Below are 20,009 nucleotides of genomic sequence, written 5' to 3' on the forward strand. Positions count from 1 at the left end.
GTTGGCAGACTCAAAATGCATTGAGTCCAGTGAATGTTCATGTTATGAAGTAATAACTATTTGCAACGTTCAAGATGAAATTTATGAGATAACTGTATGGTTGAAGTAATGAAGAGAACAGTTAACTGAGGAATTAATAATAAACCACCAAATAAGCAAAATCCAAAAGTTATGTTGTTTTCATTTGGAGGAACTGTGAAGAGTGAATCTGCGGATCAAAGTTAAGTGTGTCAGGCAGCTGGTGAGTTGCGCTTACCACCAGCATGTATAGTGTCCATATTATTATTGATTAACAGGATTGTCTAATAAATCAAACACAATAGGTTTTTGTACAACTGGTATTATGAACTCACATATTTGAAAATGTTTTCATACGTGATAATGAAAAAAGGAGTTTTGGTGAGATAAATTATTATCCTACGATCACAAAATAGAAGAGCAGTCTGATTGACTAGTGATCTGGAAATTGCTTGTTCAGTCATCAACCAGAACTTTGACTAAAGGTCACTTTGATGTACATATCAGGTGATTTAGTCCTGGTATTTTTCATGATAATTGCATTTTTCTTATCAGGCTATACATAAAAAAGGTGGTTCATTATCTTGATGCAATTGATTTCATGCGTTAATTGGCACTTCATTTTGGTGGTTTAATTCATACAAATGCATACTAATTAAACTGGTAAGTTGTAACATGATCTGAAGATCCACCCCGAGTCTCAATCAGTAGCAAGCCCCACATATATATGTTAAGGTGCCAAGGAGCACTTACTAGGAAAGTGGGATTCAGTAAATGAGAAATGATAAAATACTATACATCGCTGGTGTTGCATCTTGAATTGTTTTTATTTTAAGTCCTGTTTTGGCATTGCATTTCTTGTTTGTTTATACTCTCTCTGTCATTGTGTTACAGTGCCTCAAAGTTTGTTCTGGACATGTAAACATACCTGTTTTGGGGCTGCATTACATGTGTTTGATGTTTGTGCAGAACAGTAATTGCAGTGACAACATGGCGCACAAAATTAGATGCAAAATATCATTAGCTTGCTTGCACATTAAGTTGTCTTGTAGTTTGTCTGATTGTTTAATTTTGGAATTTGTATTAATAATCACTCTTTGTTATCGAATGTCTTGATTTCATGCCCCTCAGACACTTTATATGAATTTAACACAGACAATCGCTTATGCACAACTTACAGAATTCTAGCTGCAAATGTGTTGAAGTTACACTTAGCATGAACATACACCAATGTGAGTTATTAGCTTAAAACTGAAATAGATTGCAACTTCAAAGCGTTTTTAAAAAGTTCACTGTGGAAAATATTTTTAAAAAGCAGACAAATTCGGTGCATTACATACAATTTGTTGGAAAAGGTGGGCTTTGTTGTAACTACTGTTGTGTATGAACATCGGAGCAGCAGCAAGTAAACCGGTAAGAGATGTTTTTTACTGGGTCCGATCACACTACTGCACTCTCAGCATCATTGGTGATGAAATGATTACACCACTGTACACAACACTTCCCAGATTCGAGTTTTTTTTTTTTTTTTTTATCCTTGTGTATAGCTTCTTGTAACATCAATGCATTTTTGTACACACAGAGCTCTGTGACTTGCAGCATCTAAGGATGATGATTCATTCCTGCCACATATAATTGTGTAAAGCATTAGCTTACAGATTGGCCTACTGTTTACATTTAACCATTCTCTCATTTGCTGCAATGTATAGCTGTAACTAAGGAAGTGCAACCTGACCCTATCCACCTGCAGCCAACTTCCTTTTTCAGTTGTGATGTGCGAGGAATATTTTCCTGCCTCCACCATCATGACGGGCACTCTTACTCGCCACAGGTGTACCTTTTCTGGCAGTCTCTGACTGTGGGGAAATGTCCCCACTGTTCCCTCTGCAGAGACTGTGGTGCCTGACTCTCACTTACGGATTGGGTGCCTTTTATAAGGAAGAAAATTCAATGAGCCTTTAACTTCATTCCCGTCATCTTTTTCTCTCGGATAATTCCTGGTCATGCTAGAGCAGCTTTGTGTGCTGCTGTAGCAGGTAGGAGCGTTGCAGGGCTATTGTTTTGCCGTTATTTTTTTTGCAGTTGTATATAGCGTGAACTCAACCCAAAGGCATCATAGTGTTTTACATGAGCACCATGTACATTAAACAAGGACATATTCATGTTTTTTGTGGGCTCAGGGAGATTAGGTGATTTGCCAGAATCATAGGATGTAGAGCAGATGCCGAGACTCGAACCTGGCTCCCCACTTCCATAGTCTGCAGCTCTCGTTGGAACGCCACATTAACTCCCTCCACATTTCATCATCTAGTTTTGTTACAATGCTTCTCCTCAGTTTCATGTCTGCCCCAGTCTGTCCTAGCCACTAAGAGGCCTGTCAACTAACCCAGGATTTTACTGCCCACTGAAAAAGCACTTTGATGCTTCATCATGGACAGTAAGTGCTATAGTATTTACAGTTCAGTTACTACAAACGAAACAACTATGACTTTGAGAAGATGGCATGTTTAAGAGAAGGAAGCCTAGGTGGACGGCTGTCCGAAGAGCCACAGAATGGGACACTGTTTGCTTCTACTTCTTCAACCTGTAGGCCGGACCTGTACAAGACTAGGTTCTACCTCCCTGTGGGCATGGTGCTAGATGTTTGGGTGTAATTCCTGGGCAATATGCGTCCTTCAAGACTTTCAGGCCACAAAACGATTACATCTATCATTATAATACCTTCATTGGCTTCATCCCATTTATTCTCAGAGAGAAAAATTGAAGTTCTCCTGAGGTCGGGCTTACACCCCCTCCACCCCAAAAAAAAGTAACATAATGATGAGCCACAGCCTATGGCCAATATCTCAAGGGAGCCGCTGGCTGAAAACGTTTGGGAATCACTGGGTTTAAAGGGTCTTGCAGGTGTACACATATGCAATCTGTCAGTGTGATAGTCTAATACACCACACCTTTGTCTCATGGTGAGGGATACAGCAGGCTCTCACACTCTTCAGTTTCCTAGGAATCCTTGAATTTGCTAGGGACTTATAATAATCAGTAGCAAGAGCTCAGGGCAGAAGCTCATCATCAGGCCATAGAATTTGTTTTAACCAAGACGAAGTTTATGGAATGCTAGCTGTACACTCTGGAATGCCCTCAGGAAGCATGGTTCAAGGAGATTCTCAGTCCAAACAATTTTCTGTGAGCTGCAGGGTGGTTCTGGGTCATATTATCAAAGCCAGGCAGTTGGGCACCGTCTTTTGCTAGTTACATTTGGTCCATTCTTAATATTCAAATTTCCAACAAGCCAGAGAGATTCACAATCTCCTTCCTCTGGAAGAAGTTTGGAATAGTCAAGTTTACCAGAATGGACCACTGAACCTAAACAAAAGGGGGGTGAGGAATGCAGATGTTCTCTGTATGTTGTCTTTTAGGAGCACCCACCCTCTATTTTCCTGACTCTAGGTAGCTTTTTGTGAGAATGTATGGGCAACAATGATTAAAGACACATCAGTAATGTTTTCAAATCCTTTAATACAGTTATGCCTTCCTATTTCTGCAAGTGGTTGCACCAACACCAACAGCAGATAATGGTCTGCTTGTTCATTTGATAAAACAATCAAGCACATAATGAACCCCCATTGCCCCTCAAGCTACTGGACTTAATTTTCATTTTGAATGCCAGTAGACCGCCCCCTTGGGTGCACCTGGATGCCCCAAAATAATAATCTTTTGGCAGTTTCTAGAGCCTGTAAACAGATAAAGGGGGTAACCCTTGAGACTTTTGTGTAAGGGGGGAAAAAAATCAGAGCTCCCTATTCTCAAAGTACTACAAAGTGGGCCCTGCAAAACACTAGGTCCGATGTTTGTCTTGTCACTATCGATTTAGGGACCAAAAAATCTACCAAAATGAAAAAGTACAGAGGGGGAGCCAGGGACAGAAATAACTGAAGGGAGGATACAGCTGCTGGTCTAATTAGTATGTTTATCTTACATTCTCCGAGTATTCTTTCCACTAGATGTGAAACATTTGATTGTACTATCTGATTTTTTTCCAAACGGGAAAGAGTGTATTTGTGCATACCTCAGTAACTATTGTTTGGCAAACTTGTTGTTAGATATTTTTGTTCGGGAAGTGTTCTTGACAACAGGGGCTAGCCTGTGAGTCCAAACTCAGCCGACACGTGTTTCGTCCCAAAAGGGACTTTATCAAGGCTTTGGAAGCCGTTATGGAAGGACCGTTCTCAGGACGCCGTACTATTTACTAAGGCACCCTATATTTGGTTGTCAGGCTTACTTTGGATTTATAGAGTCTTAATTGGAGATTTTTACTACAGAGTTCTTTTTGAATTATATTGGATTAATATTTCGCTCTCAAACAACTTATGCCAATAAGGAGCAAGCCTTGATAAAGTCCCTTTTGGGACGAAACACGTGTCGGCTGAGTTTGGATGAACTGGATAATCTTTCTTTCTATCTGGATGAAGAAAATTATTTTCTGCTTCCATATCTTCAAAATGGACAGTTTCCACCCCTACAACTACTTTTGTTTTGGACTTTGAATGATTTTAGTAGGGGACAAACTACTTATCATCAGATTTTACGTCTATGTAATGTTGTGATGAACGTTATTTCTTTACTAACAAATTCTTATGTAAATCTATCTGTGACACTTAAAAATTTATGATTTATGTATTAAAAGTTTTTCTTGAGTTCTTAATTTTTCAAACAGTACACTTGGTATTGATACCACTTCAGTGAAAACTTATCTTACATTTGATTGTGTATGACTATTTGAACTTTCTTTATTAGAGGGATATTTTCTATGAGTGCTCCATTCTTACTTTTTCACAAGATTTTTTAAGGATGTTGAATAGTCAATTAAGAGATGGGTGATCACATTTGGTCCAATTGATTATATTGAAAAAGGTGTATATCAACATGATACTTCTGATACAATGTGTTTTGATGAATTGCATATGGATTCATGCATGTCAAGTCATATCATTGAAAAGATTTTTTCTGTTGAGGTTCCTGAATCTGCCCTGTGTGCAGGTATAGGAGGTAATGTTGCTGTGAATAACAGCAAAATTAAAAATAGTGCAACAAATAATGGTGATACCTTAAAGACTGATGGTGTCAAGAAATATGACTGGGAAGAGAAAATGGTACTTCTATAATATCTATATAATTATGTCATTTATTGAAGTTTTCAGTTGCAGGTTTTTCCAGCGCTTTGTTTGTTTGTTTTTTCTCTTTAAGGGAAAAAATGTGATACCTATAAAGTTGTTTTTTTATTATATGTCCTGGTTTAGTTTAATTGTTTTTTGTTTGTTTGAGCGTCCTTTGTAATTTTATTTTGATATATTGATGTTCAGGGCAGGCTTTAGCACTGGTGGTCTGTTTTGGCACCCCCCACCCGATGACCATCTCCTCGGATTCCCTCACTACCACCTGGCAAAATTGCCTCTCCTCTTTTCATAGCCCCCCTTTCACATATACATTCATTTGTTTTAAAGCGTTTGTAAAGGCTGGCTTTACCAATCCACTCAACTATCCACATAAAATATAGCTCTGTTCTTTGCAGCACACATATTAGCTCTCTGTGCTACCTTATGGGAAATCAAAGCTGCCGCTAGACAAAACTCCCATCTTTCTCCTTAGTAGGAACATTTATCACAAGAGTTATCTTGACTTTTTAATTGTTCATGAAGGCTGGATGCACAAGGAACTTTCCAGCAGGTGCTTTTAAATGCAAGTTTTGTTCCAAAAGATAAAGCATCCCATGAAGCAGCGCGTAAAATGGCACATTTAAGTAGTGCTAAATAAAAATGGTGACACCCCATTCCCGATGGTTCCTGGGGCTTATGGTCCTGCACCACCAACAGATAAAGCATTGTATCATAATGTGCCCTTTCACATCTCAAACTGAGATCGCTGTGCCACTGGTCAGAACCTTCTAAGTGCAAATGTTCAGAGTCTGGTGCTGCAACCATAATCCTGTACTGCAACTATTCTCACCTCTCTCGCTCATAAAAGCCTTGGATATCTTCCATTTTCCATCCCTCATCCAACAGACTATTATCTGCCACACTTGGGATTCGAGGGTCTCTGTCAACTTAAGTCTTATTAAACACAATGCCCCTCTGAGGCCAGTGCCCCCCCCCATCCAGGTCAGCACCCAGTGCGACCGCACCGCCCTAAAACCGGCCCTGTTGTTGTTTTCTGTCCACTAAAGTATATCTTGAGGTGCTGAGTTCTGGGGCTCCCCTGAAGGTTTGTGAGATTAGGCTCCAGATCTAGGCGACAGTCTTAGTTGTGGAGTCTTAAATCTCAAATAAACTTCACATATTCTTTCATCAAAACTCCAGATTGTGCATACACCCAAACAACAGAGCAATACTAAAGTTTCAAAATGTAGTACGGGCATAAGTGACACCAAAAGTATTGTCTGCCACTGGTTGTATGGCAAAAAATGTTTGCAGACTGAGGCGCTTGTACATCAGGGTGGAGAGATGAGAGAAAAGTCAAATTATTGTCAACCTCGGTCAGGCGGGAGCAAGTACTTCTAGTTTCATAATGAGATATGGAAAGACCGATTTTTCATGACTTCACTGGATTACTTTATAAAACGTTTGGTATGTTGAAGCGATCTGTTTAGAAAAAATGTTTGAAAGAGCTCTATTTATGTCAAGTATGGATGAGGGATGGGTGCCATTAATGTCATGAACAGTCTCCAAAACATGTTGTGAGAACTAGTTTTTAGAGAGGCAATGTCTTTCAAGCGTTTTTCACCCATTGGCCAAAAAAGGTGGCAGACACTTGTATTAGTGTGCTGGCATCAAGGCATTGATTGGGAACATTATTGTGGTTAAGCATCTGCCACCAAAAAATGAAAGAGACGGTGTGTAAGTTAATAGTGGCAATGCTTTTCTACATTAGAATTAAGATCAGCTTACCATCAGTTCAAAATATGGCCGGTCACAAGGTCCTAGACACCCTTCATTGTACATTTTGAATGTTCCATTACAAGAGGGTGCGCTTGGGCATGCCTCGGTGTCTTCAGTTTTATAGAGGTTTATGTTTCATCTTTCAAAATTATGGTTTATTAAGGAAACTATTTACAGTGTGGCTGTCTGTTTTTACATAAGAAGATGAACTATACTTTAGTTTTGAAGGATGTATGTACCAGACTTTCAGAGAGAATAGTTTGTGAGCAGAAAAGTAAGTACTGTTAAAAAAACATGGCAACTACAATATCAGACAAATAAATTGTTCTGAGAGCTGTTGGTATAAGCTTGCCTCTGACAGACAAACTGATGTCATTTGCAGAACTGTGTGAATATTGGAGTAAAATTTGTTGAAAATGTTGTTGAAGTTATGGAACTAATAAGTAAATAATTATGCAAGGGTGCGGATTTTGTGGGGGATGGTGAACAACAGCTGTGTTTGACAAAGTTAAAAGTGCTATAATCGATGCCTCTGTGTTGAAGCCATTCTTAGCGGGCAAGGTGTGCATCATCACAATGACTGCTAGAGCTTATGCACTTGGAAGACTTATTTGCACATGGCTGGGAATGCTTAACGGGCTGTGGCTTTCTTTTCAGTTATTTAAAATGAGACTAGATAAGGAAGTAAAGTGATCGAAGTGGGACTATTATTCTGTGTGGGGGCCATCAACCGCTTCAGACGTTACATGCGGAGCAGTACGTGTTTTAAGAATGTATCTTGGCTATTTGTCAATATTTTGCCTCCTGCGCAGCGTTCTTTGAATCAAAGGGTGCCCTATGTATTTTCCTCTGTATTGCGGTTAAATGTGTGCCTAGTAAGAGGAAAGTAGCAACTGATACTTTGCTGCGGTTGCCTCTTGGCAGTTGTGGATGTGAGTTTGAAAGAATTAGCTGTAGTTGTTGTGGCAGATAAATTGGTGATATGGTGGACAGAGATGTACTTAGGCAAACTGAAAGGAGGCCAAGAATAAGGATGACTTGCGACAAAAGCTTATATATTGTCTATGTGAAGCGTTGCTTTCAGCTAAATCCTTCGAAGGTGCGCTGCACTCGTTTGATCAAACGGCAAATTAACTTGGTGTAAAGGGCTTCCGTTTGACAAGAGCAGGCAAACACGTGCCGCCAGAAGAAATCTGCAAAAAAGTTTTGAAGAGTGTTTTTAAGAACTCATGTGCACCTTCCTTGAAAACAGTGCAGGTGGTTAGGTCTGGGATCTTCCAAGTGTGAGCAGACCCGCGGTTTATAATACCTCTAAAGTGATCCAAAAATGTAGTGTTCTGCTCCTCTAAAAGCTAGACCAGAACTAGCTATTTAAACATTCTCTTTCAAGCGTTACCGATGGACAAAACCTGCCACATTGATTGTAAGTGTAACACATGTAATTTCTTCCCAGGGAGGAAAAAGTGCCGTCGGGCATTTCTGCATTATGACTGATCCTATGTCCTGCCATACCCAGAGAGACAGATTCCGCCCCATCCTGCTACCTCGCTCTAATCTCCACTACCTCAGGTCACTCTGGAACTGCGATTAGTTTTGTCCCTTTAGCATCCATCCTTGATTGGACCTTACTAGCTCTGGTCACACTAACCGCAGTAAAGCGTGATCCGTTTAATCCCGTAATGTTGATGTCTGCCATTCGCTGTTTTACAGGCTGTACAGATTGTAATAATAGACTTAAAAACCTACCACACAGGCCGAAAGCAACCTAATATTGAAAGTGATAAAATAGAGCGCCATGCGAAGAGCACATTGTTTTGGTATTTTTTTAGCTTGGGTATTTCAGTTATTCAGAGTGAGAGTAAGAGCACCTATAAGGACCATTTAGGCGTAGGGGTGTTTTTTATGAACCTATGCACAGATGGTGCAGTTGACTTCGAAACCTACCACACATTCTGAAAGTAACCTAACATTGAAAGAGCTAAACGGAGGGCCTTGCGAAGAGCAGATTGTTATTGTTGTTGTTTTTTTTTTTATCATGGATATTTCAGTCATTCAAAGTGAGAGTAAGAGCAACACTTGAGGACCATTTAGCAGTAGTATTCCAGTGTGAGAGATGCTGCAGTTACTGTTGTGGACACTGAGCGCCGCTGTTCACCTACCAGACAACGAGAAATATAAAGCAACGCAGAAGACCCCGTGATACCAAAAACATTAATGAAGTGCCAGTCAGTCATGGAATAGAGGGGAAGATCATTGAAGACCAGTACACTGTTGGCGCACACACACCGGGACAGAAGTCTTCAATTTGTGTTATTGGTACGCCGAGAAAATCCTCCGTCTAGCATGGCTCAGACACCGGGACGCTGTCACTCCGGAGCTCAGTCACCGAGACTCTGTCACTCCGGGGTTGAAACACTGAGACGCTGTTGCTCTGGGGCTCCGACACGTTGTCACTCGGGTGTTCAGACATCGAGGCGCTGTTACCCCTGGACTCAGACATCGAGGCGCAGTTACTCCGGGGCTTCTCTGCTGCTTCTTGTTACTCTTCTGACAGTCTGTGGAGCCGCTTCTGGGCAGCTGCGTTATTCCATTCCCGAGGAAATGAGGAAAGGATCATTAGTTGGGAATGTGGCTTTGGATCTCGGGATGGATACAAATGAGTTATCACAAGGAGGAGCCCGCATTGTGTCCAGAGGTAGAAAGCAGTATTTTAATCTCAATCTAAACAATGGACAGTTATACACTATTGAAAGGATTGACCGGGAAAATATCTGCGGGAACGTCCTCCAATGCCTACTGAACATAGAGATAATTTCCAAGAAATTTATGAAAGTGTATGCAGTCGAAGTAAAGATTCAAGATGTAAATGATAATTACCCCGTTTTTACTCAAGATCAAACTGTTTTACAAGTGATTGAAAATACTGCAGTGGGAACGCGTTTTATGCTGCCAGGGGCACACGATGCAGATGTGGGCGTGTACTCTCTTCAGAACTATCAGCTCAGTGACAACACACATTTCACTCTGGATGTAAATAACAGAAGCGATGGTTCAAAGTATGCAGAACTGGTCCTAGAGAAATCACTAGATCGAGAGGAACAGGAAGTTCACAGCCTCATCCTCACAGCCACAGACGGAGGGGATCCGGTCAGATCAGGCACAATGCGGATACAAATCAGTGTGCAGGATGTGAATGACAATGCACCTGTTTTCAGTCAGCCCCTCTATAAGATCAGTGTCCCCGAAAACACAGCAAAGGGGACTGTCGTGGGCACCATCAGAGCTGTTGATATTGACAAGGGATCAAACTCTGAAATAATTTATTCCTTTAACCAAATGAAGGAAAGTGTTGTGCAAAAATTTAGATTGGATTCGAAAAGTGGAGAAATATCATTGATTGAAAATTTGGACTTTGAGGAATCTGAATTTTTTGAATTTGAAATCCTCGGAAGTGACGGCAGTCTCTCATCCCACTGCAACGTTTTGATAAGTGTCATTAACATGAATGATAATAGTCCAGAGATAGTTACGTCATCTGTGACTAATCAAGTAGCAGAAAACAGCCCCTCGGGTACAGTTATTGCTCTTCTAGAGGTATATGATCAGGATTCAGGAGAGCATGGAAAAGTTACCTGTTCTATCCCTCCACACCTCCCCTTCCAGTTAAAGAAGTCGATTGGAAGTTATTATAGTTTGATAACTGAAGGTCTTTTAGACAGGGAGCAAGTCCCAGAATACAACATAACAGTCACAGCTACTGATAGCGGAACTCCACCACTGTCTAAAACGAGAACCTTAACCATTCAGATAACAGATCAAAATGACAACCCTCCAGTGTTTCAGGAAATGACACATAGCACCTATGTAATGGAAAATACAGCACATGGTTCTTCTATTTTTTCGGTCAAGGCAAGAGACCTCGACTGGGGCCAGAATGCTAAAATCAGTTACTCCTTCATTGATGGGCACATTGGTGATGTTCCACTTTCCTCTTTCATATCCATTAATTCTGAATCTGGTGTCTTTTATGCCCTTCGTCCCTTTGATTTTGAAGAGTTCAGAGAATTTCAGGTACAGGTTAAGGCCCTAGATGGCGGCTCTCCGTCTCTTGAAAGTAACACCACTGTCACATTCTTTATCCAGGATCAGAATGACAACACCCCTGAAATATTATACCCATCACCCCCCACAGATGGGTCCTCTGGGGTGGAGATGGCTCCTCGCTCCCCTGAACCAGGTTATCTGATCACTAAGGTGGTCGCTGTCGATGCTGACTCTGGTCAAAATTCCTGGCTCTCCTACCAGCTGCTGAGGTCCACAGACCAGGGACTGTTTACTGTAGGCCTTCACACTGGAGAAATTAGGACAGCCTTGTCTCATTATGGAAAAAGATGCCATAAAACAATTCCTGGTGGTCCTAGTGAAGGACAATGGACAGACTCCTCTCTCGTCTTCAGTTACAGTCACCATAGTGCTGGCAGACAGTCTGCCAGAAATGCTTCATGATATAAGTAACCCTTCAGCTCCTGCGGACATGGAGTCAGACCTCACCCTGTATCTGGTGATCGCTGTAGCTGTTGTTTCCTTCTTGTTCCTTTTCCTGATCATTCTTCTTTTGGCCATCAGGATTCACAACTGGAGGAAATGTCAGCTCAGTGAATCATCCATGGTTGACTTTAATTCACTTCCTGCAGCTCAGTTTGTGGGAATTGATGGAGTCAGGGATTTTCTACAGGCCTATTCTCATGATGTCTGTTTAACAACAGATTCAGGGAAAAGCCAGTTTAATGTTCAAAGTTCAAGCAACTCAAATACTATTCCTGGGCAGCAGAATTATGAAAGCCGACGACCACAACTCCTCATTGATGATTTTATAAATCCGAGTAACGAGGACCAGCCATTTATTCAAGTAAGTTAACTTATTTTGATTCCAGCTATATTTTTTAAATGTGTGATGTTCTGCCTGCCGTACATCTGCTGTGAATAACATACACGCTATGGCATGTTTTTGTGATTTACACAGTTTGTCATCTATAAACTGTACAACATTATTTCCAATTGCTCCGCATTCCCTGGTAGAATGTTTCCACTACCTCAGAGGAAGTGCAGACAGAAATTAAGAAACAAATGTCCAGTATTAGTGTTTGGTCAATAGAAACATTATTCGAGATATCAATTGTGGTTCTGTACTTGTAATAATTCTTTCTCTCTCGTAGTTCTCGTTCTCTGTTTCTGTCTCTCCTCCTTCCCCCGTCTTCTTCCATCTCTCAGCTCAGCGATCCTGCATTGTCTTCTCTCAGATTGCAGTTTGATATTTTCTCTATAAATCGAGTCCAAACAACTACTTAATGTTCTATCTGTCTGTGAGAAAGGTCGATGGGGGCAACTTATGAAATCAGACTTTAAATGCCACAAACACTGATTTTTTTATCAGAGACTCCCAAGCTATTTACCCACATTGCACTCATTAGTGTTTGCTTTGAGTTTTATTTCCGAACTCATTTTTGCAGGACCACCCATGGATTTCACACCTGTATCCACCACAAACAGCAAGTAGAGTGAAACCACTAAACCTGGGACAAGTTGACGACTTCTTATAAAATGCAAAAAAAAGCTGTTGTAAAATGTTTTTGATATAGCCCTGCTTCTTCCTGAAGGCTGGAAAAAGTTGATCTTAACTCAGCAAACTTTTCGCTGATGCCATTTTTAGAAACAAAAATGATACGCCTCTTTGCTCAACACTTTTTCCCATTTTTCCCTAAAAATACAGTTTGGCTATATTTTGGCTGTGTTCTTAGTTCCTTTATAGTAATATACAAATCCTTGATACCCTTTCAGTCTCAGTGACATTAAAAAAATGGGTACAAATTTGGAATGAATATGTTTTGTGAAAAGGAAAAAAAGTAATGGCATTTTAATCATACATTAACATCATATTTTGACCTAATTTATACAAGAATTTTGGTTGTGATATATTTGACACCCAATTTTGCACTTGTGTTTGGTGATTTCATTCAGGCAAATATGAATGTGGACGAATCAGTTATATAAATTGCTACATGACGTATGCAACCATTCTGGAGTTTCTCATAACAGCCTAATTCCACAGATGTATATATGTTAACCTGCCTAAAAACTGTGTATTGGGTAATGGTTTTGAAATGATGATTTCACTGCACTAGAAACTATTGATTTGAAACCTTATATGAATGTGTGACATTAAAGTTTGTATATAATCTCTGTTGTATGAAACACAAAGACGGAGGCAGTTATTGAAGAGTGCTTCTTTATAGTAGATTTTACATTTGCAAACACAACCCACGAAGGGTGACCTGTATGTTCAGCCTTCTTCACCTCTGGCCTCAGTGTCATAAACATGACCAAAAAAAGACCAATTTTGATGCAAGGAAAGTCAAAATAGGCTACATGCGTGTATGCAACTAAAGGCGAATTAAACAACACATTGTGCAGCATTATTGTCTATTTTGATATTTTGTCATTTTCACACACTGATGCAAAAGTAATTCCAGCGCTATAGCAGTACGGAGGTGTCCAGTGTTGAGAAGTCCCTTGTTATCTATATGTTAATTGGCAACAATTAAAAATGTTGTATTTCATGGAAGCACTGGAACTGCGCTCTATTAACAGTTATTTCAACCTCCAGATTAAAATAGGTTGTTTAAACATATCCGCCAATGGAACCTAGTCACAAAAGTAAATCTACGCCTGTAAATATATACACATGTAAATCTCCTTCAGCACCTAGTAGTAATTTTACACTTGTTTACCAGTCACCATTCCCAAGTTTAAAGTTACTCCTAGGTTTAGTCTTACTTGTCTCCATCCACTGGAGGAACCTCCTACAGCAGGATTTGAGTGTAAAGTTACAAATTTGAACTTTTCACAGTTAGGTGGAGACTTCCCCCACCAAGACTGAGAGCTCCCTGTGATAAAGTATGGGAAAATATATTCAAGTTTTTACATCATTTAAAAACTATGGGGGTTATTACAACTTTGGAGGAGGTGTTAATCCGTCCCAAAAGTGACGGTAAAGTGACGGATATACCACCAGCCGTATTACGAGTCCATTATATCCTATGGAACTCGTAATACGGCTGGTGGTATCTCTGTCACTTTACCGTCACTTTTGGGATGGATTAACACCTCCTCCAAAGTTGTAATAACCCCATATATATTTTTTTTTATGTGTATTTATACAAAGATATAACTACATACTACAGCACGTTAACTTAAATGTCCCCTAAAGAATTATTTTAAATGTATCTGTTCCATACATAAATACATATGTCTTGAAGAATCTTTAAAAACACCTACAGTAGCATTTTATTTTAATGTAATATGTATTTGCATGTGTGTGTGTTAAAAGTTGAAATAAGTTTATTTAACATTATTTCCTATAGGACGTGTTTTAAGTCCCTGACTACTTTATTTCCTATAAGAATATGTTGCAGTGAGTGGCTTTGTGTGCTGCTGTACTTACTGCAGGTTTGGCTGGAGTACATTTACTACTGTTCTTGGACCTTTTGTGCCTATAGTAACTTTAGAATGGTAGTTTGTGAATAACAATGGGCATACTGTTTTGTGAGTGGTTATTTGTATTTCTATATCCCCATTTTCTAGCCACTCCCCCGTCCCTTCCACTGAAAATAGACCTATGTGTGCAAAGATCTCTGCACACATGGCTGACGCCTCCACGCAGAAAAGATAGAGGTTGTGGAGGGAAGGGCGTAGTACTCTGCACTTGAGTAAGTGTACACCATTTTGTAGTAAGTCTGTAATACTATTGTAGTTCTACTTCACATATTACATAATAAAGCTTGTGAATAGTCCCAATGTGCTCAACATAAAACAAGCCTACACTTCTACACTTTTTGCAATAAACGGTGTGTATCATTTGGTATCCACACCTATTAATACCTTGAACCTGCTATTACTTTCAGGTTTACAATTCATTCATGATTTAATGCCGCTGAAAGCATATCTTTTCAGTAACATTTGTCTATGTAGAACACCAAAATGCATAGATATTAACATATATATTGGAAACACTTTAAAAATCAAGACATTAAAGACCCTACTTCAGGTTTGACGGACGGGAAAGCCGGTCCACCAAACTCGCCACCGGAGTCATTAGGAGTTTCCTGCTAGGTCAACGGGCGGAAACCTGAGTTTCTGCCCGCTGGCCTAGTGGTAAACAGGCTACAGCATTGCCTCTGGCTCATAATCAAGCCGGCTGCAATGCTGTGGCTTGCAGGGTGCACCAGAACACTCGTAATGTTCACTGTCTGCAGAGCAGACCAGGCCAGGAGGGCCCCTGCACTACCCATGCCAAGTGTATGGGGCCCGCACCCGTTCTCCGCCATCCTTTTCATGTCGGTGCTACCGCCATGAAAAGGCTGGCGGACATCAAGGTCGTAATCCTCAGGGCAGCGCTGCTTGCAGGGCTGCCCTGGTGGATTTGGACCGCCACCAACATCCAGAGCTGGCGGTTCCCTGGTGGCCCAAACGCCGGGGTTAAAATGTGGCAGTCGAACCGCCTGATTGGCAGTGGTTCGACTGCCATCCGTGAGTCTAGTGACCGCCAGATTCAATAAAGATATGCAGCATGTTTGCTTTCTTCTAAATTTGGTTTACCCTTTTGAAAAAAAAACTGCCATTTTGACTATGGTGTCAGTGACATGGAAATGTTTTTTTCTGGATAGTGAAACTAAAGAAAACCACAACAATCAAGAAATCATTCTTTCAGCCCTGTTTTCATAAAAGGTTAATGTTTTTTTTTTTCTTTTTCTGCAGACAACAGTCCATCTCTGAATCTATCAGCAAGGTAGTTTACAGTGTCTGCACCATATTTTCACCTCTTTAAATGCCTGGTTGTAGCAATCAACAGTTGAAAGGTGATCATTTAACATTTGTAGGGTGCCTGGTGCAGCATTGCACCCTCAATGTAGAAACTGTGTAGAAATTGCCATAATTTTTTATCCTTTTGAGCAGGGTACTGTTTTGTCTGTAAAATTGTGAAATGATTAATCTGACAGTGAATTATGTAGGAAGTGTGGTGGAAAATTATATACATGGAAAATGCAGTATCTGTGCAATTATGTTTTCCCAGTGGGCTGTTCCTTTTAGCATCTTCCTTTCTAAATTAGCTTGAAGTAGTTGTTGTCTTATTCAGAAACTAGGATACATAGGAAGGCTGTACGCTGCACACTTCTCTCCTATGAAGCCCACATATATTCTGACAAATTGCTGTACTCTACACACGAACACAAAGCTGCGATTTGGAGAATAAACCCACAAAGGGTCAGCTGCCCACAAACAAAAAGGAATTCACTTCTCTGTACTATCTGCCTCTGTGGCTTAACAATCTCTGCCATTAACAATCAGATGATGCCAGGTCTACTCTCTCTAGAAATGATACCACTGGCACAGGCACTCACATCTTCTACCACTCACAACTCAACACAACAGTTGAGGATTCATTGTTTCCAACCACAATATCACTAACCAGGGACTCTCAACCACTGATGTACTAACGAATCATGGCCTTCTCTCCCCTATGCAGCATACCATAGACACTCCTACCCTCCTCCAATCAAACCAAAATGATACAGGGTCCACTCACTCCAACCACACATTATCTGCCCATTGCTGCTTACACCATCTGTCACTCACAAAACAATGGTACAGTGTACTTTGACCATAACTGGAATTGAAAATTATCACCGCTACACAAGTGCAACATAAGATGTGCAGATAAACTTGCCTCACAGGATATGCACCAGACCAAGATTCCACATTCATCCCTCCTACAAACCTGCTAAATATATACCATTCAATCCCCTAAATTGGTGTGTATGTTGTTTTTATGCAACTTCTTTGTTTCTAGTTTACTGCTGAAAACTATAACTATCATTCCCCAGAAAAATTATGTTCATCTTTTTAAAAGATTTTAATGAAAATTCTCATTATACTACTGCAATGATCCAGCTAGAAAAATGTATTGTATTTTGTGTGTTTAAGTGCATTCTAGCATTTATATTATTTAATGATCTAAGTAGTGGAATGTAATAAAGGATGTGTAAACAAAATCAGTTGGAGCTTCATTTTGCAAGAAAGCAGTGATTGTATTACTGAATTGTGAACAAAGTAATCTAGCCCTAACCAGTCCTCTCTTTATGGCCACATGGCAATCTCCAGCAGAACATTAAAAGATAAGAAGCTCTTTAGAGGGTTTTCTATTTGTACTTATGAACACATGAAAGAATAAATGAGGTAGCAGTTGTACTGAATTACTAAAGTAGACGTCTAGCACTAACCATCTATTTACAAGCATATAGCAGTCTCTTGCAAGACAGTAATCGGTAAGAAACTTAGAGGATTTCTATATTTGTAAATCTACATACATGTGAGTAACTTAACATTTGTAAATATAAGAACATTTAGCCCAGGAGGTAACCAGGCACTAGAGGAATGAAGGGAACATATAAGTCATTCAAAAGTTGAAGAGAGTGTTTCGGACAGCTAAGTTTTAAAGGCTTTTCATAATAGTTCTAGATGTAGTTCTCACTGAGGATGGAAGACAGTTTTCAGATATTGTGACAAAGAAGTGTGTGTGTGTTTGTGTGTGGGGAGTGCATGCGCATGTTAAACACACTGCGGATTGGTGCTCACGGTGTTAGTAAACCTGGGTAAAATCAGACAAACATCTCTGCAAGCACCGTTGTGCTATGGAGACTGTACCCTGTAGTCTGCATAGGTACTTTCGGGTGAGTGCACCAAAATACTAAAAGTGCTGATATATTTGCTTTATTCTGCTATATAGCCTACCCCAGTATCAAGACACACATGGAGTAAGAATAGAAAACACCTTCCATTATGGTCACTGGACAGTCTTCATATGTTTGTATAGGTATTATGTGTGAGTGAGAGATAATGCCAGATTTTTAAAGAATAACATAAATCTGTAGTAATTGCACGAGTACGATCCTGAATGGATTTTCTTACCACTCTTGGGAGTTTGAAATATTTTCAGCTGTATTAAAGGCAACATGAGGTATTTATAGTTTTCTTTGTGAATACAATATTTGGTCAGATGTGTACATTACCATACTTGTATTTGGTTTTGGGAAAATGTGCAATGCAAATTCACCAACTAAGCTTCTTGTCATTGTTTACCCTGAAGAGACTCCTTCACTACAGCCTCTTCACTCAAATGCAGTGGAAAGGGATTTACTCTTGTTTCTGTCATGGGAAAGTTTCTGACCTTTTCCATGATGGTAATGAGTCAGAATGAAGCATGTCAAGACACATAAGCATGATAGTTTGAGAGTGTGTACAATCTACATGGCATTGCAACTCTGGAACGCCAAATCTCTACTAAATTCCTGCCCACTCTCTGACTATTTCCCCCTCTCTGATCAGATTGGAAATGAAGGGAATCAGAATGGAGTATTTGAATAGACCTTTAGTGCATCTCAACCCATTAATTCACACTGCTTGCCCATACCCATTCACTGTTAATTCCTCAATCTAGTTAGTAATTTGCTGAAGCTAAAATATGTGTAGCTGTTGGAATGGCCTTTTCTACATGGTCACCCTCAACCTTTTTGCCTTCCATTTCTGCTGAATTTGTTTCTGTTGACTTTAGGACTCTGGGCACTTTACAATCTGTAATCAGTGCAAACATGCATGTGCTCTCTGCTTAAAACATAGTAACAGTGGACTATCCACAATTGGCATGTTTAATTTACTTATAAGTCCCTTGTAAAGTGCACTACTTGTGCCCAGGGACTGTATATTAAATGCTACTATTGGACCTGCAGCACTCATTGTGTCATCCAGTGAAGTAGCCCTTCAACATATGTCAGGCATTGCCATTGCAGAACCAGTGTGTGCAGTTTTTAACTGCCATACAAACTTGGCATGTTAACCCTCTTTCCAGGCCCAAACCTTCCTTTTTAATCCATATAACTACCGCTCAGGGAGGCCCTGGACAGCCTAAGGGCAGGGTGTGGTCTATTTTAAAAGTAGGACATGTACTTTTAAGTTTTGCATGTTTTAGTAGTTAAAAAACCTTAAATCAATTTTTCGCTACTGGACTGCCGATCTCTCTATATTGTGATTACCTGATTACATTTCATAATGTAATTCCCAATTGGGAATGGATGGGATGCCCAAGTTTGGTGTCCCTGGAATCACAATTTAAAATAAACAATGTGCGGTGAAGTTGGATTATAAATTCTAATTCTGAAAATTAGTCTTTTAGAAAGTTGGCATTTTCTTACGTAAGACATTTGGTGCCTTTTGTCTGTCTATGAATACACATGTGGAGTGGGTGACAGCTGGCTTTGTGCATTCCCTCTAGACGGCCACACACAAGAGAGTTTAGTTGTGACTGATGGGGCATCTACAGCCTGATGCGGCATCCTGGACAGGAAGGGAGGGAGGAGCTGACACACCTGAATAGGCTGTGTCCTGTCTCCACACAAATTGCTGCATACCCTCCTGTAGTGAGTCTAGAGCCAGGGCAGGAAGGGTAGGGACCCTGTGCAAGTCAAGGACATCTCTTTGAAGTCTTCCCCACTTCAAACCCAGCACTGGGTATAATTACTGGACCTCATACACCATTAACTCAGTACACTTCTGGACCTGAGGATAATCTGCCAGGAAGGACTGCTGTGCCGCTACAAGGACTGCCGCTCTGCTGGACTGCTGCTCTGGAAGAACTGTTTTCTTGCTGTGCTGCCTGCTGCCTTTCTTGCCCTGTTGAGAAGGACTGGGCCCACCACACTTGAGCCCAGACCCAGAGTAACTCTAAGGGTTTGCTGGCTTGCTTTCTCTTTTCTGAAGTCTCAGGTACACAAAAGACTTCCAACCCATCACCTACAGCACCTGGACTCTATCAGCTGTCAGTCTTGCCCTACCAAGTGATGCCAATCCAGTCCTGGGCTCTTGGAAGTGGGTATAAAGTACTGCTCCAGCCAAAATCAACATTGTTGCACCTCTCGCAACCGGCACATCTCCATCAATGCTGCTGCA

General features: G+C 40.4%; 2 protein-coding genes across 15 annotated transcripts in view; both read left to right on the top strand.

Annotated features, from left to right (window-relative positions):
* LOC138245662 (protocadherin gamma-C3-like) overlaps positions 1 to 20,009 on the top strand; it is an 830,748-nt gene that overhangs the window by 385,640 nt on the left and 425,099 nt on the right. The window lies entirely within an intron of this gene.
* Positions 9,176 to 11,868, top strand: LOC138245665 (protocadherin gamma-A12-like). Its single transcript, XM_069199470.1, is given in 2 exon segments — positions 9,176 to 11,327; positions 11,329 to 11,868. Coding segments are annotated over 2 exon segments (2,574 nt in total). The 5' UTR covers positions 9,176 to 9,293.

The sequence above is a fragment of the Pleurodeles waltl genome, chromosome 7, assembly GCF_031143425.1.
Source record: "Pleurodeles waltl isolate 20211129_DDA chromosome 7, aPleWal1.hap1.20221129, whole genome shotgun sequence".
NCBI lineage: Eukaryota > Metazoa > Chordata > Amphibia > Caudata > Salamandridae > Pleurodeles > Pleurodeles waltl.